This window comes from Ichthyophthirius multifiliis, assembly GCF_000220395.1.
Source record: "Ichthyophthirius multifiliis unplaced genomic scaffold scaff_1120509250386, whole genome shotgun sequence".
Lineage (NCBI taxonomy): Eukaryota > Ciliophora > Oligohymenophorea > Hymenostomatida > Ichthyophthirius > Ichthyophthirius multifiliis.
This window is the reverse complement of record NW_004086788.1, coordinates 159,543-167,739: the sequence shown is the minus strand read 5'-3', so window position 1 is coordinate 167,739 and position 8,197 is coordinate 159,543. Positions and strand designations below refer to the sequence as shown.

Here is an 8,197-nt window from a genome sequence, read left to right as displayed (position 1 = left end):
CAGAATCATTTTAATTGAATTCTCCTTTAACATATATTGAATATTTTTATTATAAAAAAATAGAATTTGCAATCATATAATAAATAATATTTAATCAAATATTTTATATTGCTTTTTCTAATTTTTTATTTTTATTTTTGTGTAATTTTAAAAAAAAATTCAATCAATATGAAAAAAATAATGAATAAAGGTATTTTTGTTAATATAGTTAGTTCTTATATAAAAAATAATATAAAATTAAGTTATTTATATATAAAATTTGGAATAATTAAATAAAAAACAAGCTAAACATTTAAAATACATTAGATCTCTAAATACTTTGTTTACTTTGTTATATTAATTCATTCTACTCTTCTTTTTTTGGATAAATTTTAGAAAAAGGAAAGGTTATTTCTTTATGTCCTTATAAATAATCTAATATAAAATAAATACTAAGTAAATAATTAGATGGAATATTAAAAATGAATTGTAATTATTTGATTTATATTAAGAAACTTAATAAGATTATTTATAGTTAGATTTACATTTGAATAAAATAGAAAATTTATATCTTTTAAATATTTAATATAAATTATAAACTTTTTAAAAATTATGAAATAATATTTAAATAATCATTTATATTAAAATATTTTTATAAACTATAATTTTTATTAAATACATTATCATTAATATATAATAAATTAATTATATAAATATTAGATCATTTATAATATGCTTTTTTTAATTTAAAAAAACGATATCATGATTATGAAATATCACAAAACAATAATTAAATCATTTTTAATCTTTAAATCATAAATTGTATCTGATGTTACAGGATTACATTATTTATAAGTGGCAATAAATTTAGACTACGCTTATTCATAATTAATCTATTCATCAACTTCATCATAAAAGAATATATTTTCGACAATAAGTTAAATTGGTAGGATTGAATATAAAATAGCTAATACCGCTCCTGAAATTTATAAATAAGATATTTAATTATACGTGTAATAAGTAAACAAACTATTAGAAACTGCAAATATAAAAATCGTATATTCTAAATATTCAGTCATTTCAACTGAAAGTTTCGAACTCATTTATTTATTTACAGTTTTAAAATTTAAGAATGCAAACTTTTTTATTTACAACAAAATAACATAAATATAGATTATATTTTATTTTAAAATAAATAAAATTATATTTAATAATACGAACTTTATGTGTCCAATAATAAATAAAAATACCAATAAATGAAAAAATTAATCCTAAAGGAATTAAAGGACAATAAAAAGCAGTCATATACATAGTTTTTAAAACATCTACATATCCTATTTCTATTTCATATGAAGGCAATTCATGTAATCTATTATTTTTTAAATTAAAATATATATTAATTATACTTATTTGCTTATTATTAAGTTAAAAGACATTTCTATCCTTATTTTTTATATAAAAAAATCATAAATTTCTTTAAAAAATCTAAAGGAGTTATAAAATTTGAAGCAAAAGAAGATGCTGAATTTAAAACAAAAAAATAAAAAATTGTATAAATTAAACCTCCTTCACCAAATAAGTTTTCTTTAATATATATAAATTTAAAATATAAAATAATATTTTTTTTACCTGTGTAATATGCATTTATATACCATGTTACTAAAGCACTATTAATAAAAAGAAAAAGCGAAAGTTTTTGAGCTAGATTAACATTATATAATGTAATAGTTCTATATTTTTCAAAGTTTACAATAATTCTTAAAGCCTATTCTATTAAAATAGAATTTATAATAACCAAAACAAATGAAACAGCAATCGTAGGTAATTACTATATAATTAAATTTATTATTTACTATGAAGTGTCTTCATATTAAGATTTTTCAATTTCTTCTTTATGTGTATCATTATTACTTTAGACTGAGTCTATTTCATATTTAGTTAAAATGTAGATTAAATAAGAACAAATAACAAAAAGCATTGATGTAATCAAAAAACTATAAAAATATATTATTATTTTGTTAACTTCACTGTAAATGAAATTCTCCCATATAATATCTAACGGCTCTGGTGCTTATTCAACACTTATTTATTTTAAATTTTGTTTTATATTATTTTATTTTAATTATTATTTTTATTTATATAATATTAATTACTATATGATTTAATCATTTTTATATATTAATTCTTTTTATTCATTTTATTAAAATAAAACCGCTTCAATTATTTATTTTATCCATGATTTTTTCGCTTTACTTAATACTAAATTTTTTTGCTGTTCGGTTTAAAAAGCAATGATTGCATTTCCTGAGAATAAATTTTTATTGTATCTTGTTTGTTATTTTATTTAACGTAGTTTTGACTCTTCTATTTATAATTTATAATCCCATTATTATGCTTCATATCTTTTATATTTATTTGTTATTTATAATAATAAAAATTTTAAATATAATGTATTTTACTATAAGTTTAAATTTAAATCTGGATTTTATATTATATATTTTATATGTTTCTATTTTTCTTTTATCAAATCTTAAATTTAATCTCTTTATTTTAAAATATCTTAAATATTATATATCATGTTAACTTCACTAACATAAACATATTGATTATTAATATTCATACTTTAAAAATAACTAAATAAATCACTTTCTTTTGTATCAATAGGTAAATTTTTAATCTAAATGTTTGTTAATAATTATTAATATTAATAAAAAAAATTAAATAATTTATATTTATAAGATATACTATAATTGAATAATCAGAAGGAGTTAGCTCTGCAATATCACATTAAATATCTATTTCTTTTTATTATTTCCTAAACAAAAATAAAATAATCATTAACACAATTATTGTTGTAAAATTTAACATATCTTAAATTTCTCCTAAATTTAATTAAAATTTCTTATTTACTATTGTAAACATTGAAATCCAATCAGCTCTGCATTTGTTTCTTTTTTACATATTTAGCTTTTTATTGCAACTTCTCCCATAAAAATTTGATATTAAATTATATTATCCTGATGTTATTAGTATTGCACCTATAAGAGCTAAACAGCATTTGATATAGCTGAAAAATAGGGGATACCCAGATCCTAAAAAAGTAAATTTTGATGTATTTTCACATATTTTTATTGATCTTTTATTCTTAACATATTATATTAAAAAATTATTTTATAGATTAGTATTTTTTTACAATTTCAAAATTACAACAGGGACATAATTCTGTAATTTAATCTTAATTATTATTTTAATTATATTAAAATAATTTAGATTTTCCAAATTTATTTGAATTCTATTATTTATATAATTTTAGTAATAAGAAACATAAAATAAAATATAAACTTTTTTATTGTAATATACATATATTTTTATCTGAAACAAAATAGTGAAATCAAAAAATTTATTTAATTTTAATATAAGATTTTTTTCTTTATAATTAATAAAATTTTGATTTTAATAGAATTTTTTATATTTTCATATATATATATAAAAAAATTAAAAATAACATAATTTTTTATACCGCATGGTTTTCTGCTATGTCCCAATCAGGAGGTATTTAATAAGGATTATATTTCTTTTTGTATTAATATTAAAGACCATTACTAATTATACTTTAAAAATCATTTTCTATGTAAATTTAATTTTGTAAATTTTCTAAACTATTTTATGAAATTAAAATTCTTGGTATGGAAGGGTTTTTATAATCTAATGAATATAAATTCAAGATCTTTTATTGTGTGATTTATTATATTTAATTTGATTATAAAGACGATTTACTAATTTACATTTTTATTATAAAATATTTGATATACTAATTATATATGAATTAATAAAAATTTTTTAAATAATATTTTTTAAAAATTATTTTAAAAAATCAATTTAATAGCAAAATAATATTAAAACAAAAATATTATTTTTTAAAAAAATATATTCTTATTATTTAATCAAATATAATTTGTATATAATAATTAATTGAGTCTATAAATTAAAATTTAAAATATAATAGTATATTTTAATAAAAATTTTCTATAATAATTATAAAATATCTTATCTTTAAATTTTTTATTATTCAATAATAATAAAATTTTCAAAAACCTAACAACAAACAGATAAAAATTTATATAATTAGTAGAATACAATTATTATTATATTTCTAAATTTGATAAGAATAAATTATAAATTTAAGTTATTATTAATATTATTCAAATATTTATTTTATCAAAATAATCTTAAAATATTATATTATTATCAATATTTTTAAAAAATGTATAAAGAAATATAATAAATTTTAAAATAACTATACTTTACAATAACATTACATTTTTTAAAAATTATTAGTATTATAAAAAATGGTTAGAGTTTAATTTTTAATTTTGTAAACAATTTATATTTAAAACATTAATAATTACGTAAACATATTCTATCATTTTTTATTAATTATATAAAAAAATAAAATTAATATATTAATATAGTTACAAATACATAAAAAATTATAAAATTATTAAAATAATAATATATAATATCCCAATATTGTATGGAAATTAAGTAATGTATTTAATATAAGAATTGAATAATTTTTTAAATAATAATAAATAGAGATAAATAATTTTTATTGCAAAATAACTTAATTATAAATATTTCAATAATTTGTATATATTTTTATAGTAGCTTGATTTAATTGTATTAAAAACACTATAAAAAAATTTAATATACAATTCAAAACCTTAGATTACTTTATTACTTTTTTAATTTCAATTTAAAAAAAAAAAATTGATATATAATTTTGATTTAAATTTTTAATATTTAATAAATAATTACAAAAAATAATATAAAAAACAATATGAACAAATAATATACTAAAAATATATCATTTATACAAATTTGATTAAAAGATGTTTCTAAAAACTTTTGATTGATATGGCTAGAATAAAAATATTTTATATTTTTTAGAATGAGCTGTTAACTTCTTTATAATCAACAAAATCTATAATTATAAGTTTACCTTAAAATCTAAAAATTATTTTTTAAAAAAGATAAAGGTAAGGTATTTTTTAATAATTAAATAATTGTGTATTAATTTATAAAAAAATTAATTTATTATTTTTATATTTAAAATTTATAAAAAGTTAATATACAAAAATAAATTTATAACGATTTTTTTAATAACACCAGATTTTTCATATTTTATTAAAGCATGGATGATTTATTGCTTTTTGTATGTCGAACCTATCCTCTTACTTATATTAAAGACACCCAATTATAAAGTTTTAGCTTTCTTTTGAGATTATAGGTTTAGAAGGAAAATTCTACTTATTTACAATTTAGAATTACACCCTCTTTGAGAATTTATTGTTAAGTCATTTTATTACCAAAGGGTTTTTACCCATAAAGCATTTCAAAGTATATTACACCTACACTCCAAACATCAACCTTAGAAGAAATATCAGGACCTTTTTCTTGTTTAATATCAAAGCATTCAGGCGGTAAATACCAATAAGTACCTACTCCTTAACTTGTTAATTCTATTCTTGTTGCATCATCATTTATTATTTTCGAAAGCCCAAAATCAGTCAACTTTATTTATCCTTTATGAAATATTATATTTTAAGGTTTTATATCATAATGTATTATTTTATTAGGTAAAGAGTTTAAATATAAAAGGCAATCAAGTATTTTTTTTATTATAAATCTTGCATCTATTTCTAAAAGGCATTAATTCCTTTTCAAATATTAAGATAGATCAGGGCCTTCGCAGTATTCTAATACAGATCCAAATGAGTTTTTATCAATCTCTATATAATCATATAATTTTACTATATTGAAATAAGATAATTCTTTTTGTATTTGATGCTCACGGAAGGCATGCTTTAGATAATTTTATTTTGTAGATACACTCCAAGATTAATTTATATTGTGTACTTTTATGGCTACTTCTTTAAAATCTTCTAGATCTAATGCCTTTTTAATTAATAATTACTTTTTTTTTTTTTTTTTAATTACTTTATATACTTCACTAAAACCACCTTTACCTAATAAACACAATAATTAATATCTTTATCCTAATACAGGCCATGTTTAACCATACCTTGAGCTAAAAGTTTTTATTTTAATTAAAAAGTCATATATAAATGTGTTATTACTTTTCTTCTAAATATTACATTTCTGTTTTTTTTATTATTTCTTTGATTTCAATTTTTTTTTAGTTGAATTTATTTAATAGCAAATCTTTTTCTATACTATAATATTGATATTTAAAAATATAAAGCTTTTTTATTTTCACTATTATCATTTAATTTTTTAAATCCTTTTTTATTTTTTAAACTTTCAATACTTCCTTAAAGAATTTCTATTTGAGAATTTATTTAATTTAATCTATTATGAATTTCCTACATTTCGATTCCATCTACCCATTATTCTTTATATGTACTTCCGTCACTTTTTTTATAAAATTAATATTTTTTTTTTATATGTGTATATTTATTATTATTACATTTAATAATATCCAATAGTAGTGTTTTATTATTATAAATACATTTTATTAATTTTTCTTTTTATTTAAGAATTCTCTAAAGAATATTTTGAATTAATTCTCTAATTTAATCTTTTTAATTTTAGCTTATATTAGAAGATTATTTAAAACCTATTTATTCTTATTATAATTATTATTTTTATTAAAGTTCTTCACATAATTTGTTTTTTTTTCAAGTTCTTATTCTTTTTCTTCTAATAATCTTTTTAATTTTTTTATTTAATTTTATTCAGAATTGCTTTCTTATGAAGAAATAGAAACTAAATTTTTATTATTAAAGTTAATGTAATCTGTTATTTTCGATATTTTTTTATTTAATTTTATAATTCCTTTTGCTTTTTTTTTATTTTTATCTAATTATTATTAATTTATTATATTATCTTCAATTTCTTAATTTCCTAAACAAATTATTTATAATTAAGGAGTCAAACTTTTTTCCTCATTACTAGTGCTATTATTTTAAATTCTTTAGGAACTTTCTTCATTTAATATATCTTAATTTAATTATTCGTTTATTTTTACTTATTGCACTGTTAGCGGCGGTGCAGAACAAGTGTAAAAGTTTTCTTATTAGCTCATTTTTTTTAAATGTTTATTTTAAAATTTTTTGTGTATAAATAATTATATACTTATTTAATTATTAAATTATTATAATTAATTTTCTTCATGCTTTTTTTTTAAATTATTTCTAATTATTTACTATTGCATTTTTATTTTATTTTTGGCGGTTTAAAAATTTAACGGTTGCGGCATTTTCTCTTAAAGCGCGAAATAGGAAAAATGATTTTAATAGCTAGGTATGTAGAAGATGAAAAATGAATAAAATAAATATCGGAAAATTGCATTTGTAAAATATGTAGCATATGTATTTCTAAAATATATAAAATTAATAAAATTTAATTTTTATTTCTTGATTTATTAATATATCTTTTTTAAGCAAATAATTTAATTCTTAATTAATTATAAAAAATACAATTATATTTTATTTTCAAATAAAATATAATTTAATTAAAAAATACATTGATATAAATTAAAGGATTTAAAAATCACAAAGAATCTATAAGAATCCTAAAATTTTAAAGAAAATATTTTTATTTTTAAAATTTAAAAATCAGAATATATCTTTCTTAAAAAATACCTTAATATGAGAATAAAAACAAAAACAATTTTTATATTTTTAAATATAAACAAATATAATAATATAAAATAAATTAAATGTTTCAAATATTTTATAATTTAATTAAATAAAATTAATTTAAATTTTAATTAAATAAAATATTTAATAATAAATATAATTTAATAAATTACATACTCATTAATATATTATTTTATATTATATGATATTTTTAATTTTATTTAATTTAATATTAATTAATATTTTAAAAATCAATCTGCTTATTTATTAATTTTTTTTAAATAAAAAATATAATTATAATAATATTTTTAATTAAAGATAATCGTATTATATTTTTTAAAAGCTTAATCATTAAAAAAAATTGCAAAAAAAAAGTAAAGACAATAAATTTTATATTAAATTAGAATTACTTTTAATATATATTAATAATTTTTTTATCATTAATTTAATATATGCAATTGGTTATATGCTATTATTGAAATAAATACATTAAAAATTATAGTAAAATTTTAAATTAATATAATAACATTTCAGTCGAACAGAAATTGCAAAAT

At 15.8% G+C, this 8,197-nt stretch overlaps 1 protein-coding gene across 1 annotated transcript, besides 6 other annotated features; it reads right to left on the bottom strand. All coding sequences in view use genetic code 6, as the record gives it.

Annotated features, from left to right (window-relative positions):
- Positions 1-755: 755 nt before the first annotated feature.
- IMG5_070780 (hypothetical protein) lies at positions 756-7,216 on the bottom strand (the record flags this gene model as incomplete). Its single annotated transcript, XM_004036734.1, has 14 exons — positions 756-1,118; positions 1,201-1,348; positions 1,386-1,563; positions 1,609-2,060; positions 2,133-2,656; positions 2,725-3,123; positions 3,173-3,271; positions 3,500-3,553; positions 4,389-4,399; positions 5,349-5,564; positions 5,835-5,937; positions 5,980-6,070; positions 6,370-6,414; positions 7,209-7,216. 14 exons carry the CDS (start codon positions 7,214-7,216, stop codon positions 756-758), a joined length of 2,691 nt encoding a protein of 896 aa, XP_004036782.1.
- Positions 3,810-3,852: a microsatellite.
- Positions 3,811-3,854: a microsatellite.
- Positions 3,815-3,847: a microsatellite.
- Positions 4,166-4,235: a microsatellite.
- Positions 4,788-4,835: a microsatellite.
- A 549-nt stretch (positions 7,217-7,765) lies between the features above and the next one.
- Positions 7,766-7,813: a microsatellite.
- Between the last annotated feature and the right edge of the window lie 384 nt (positions 7,814-8,197).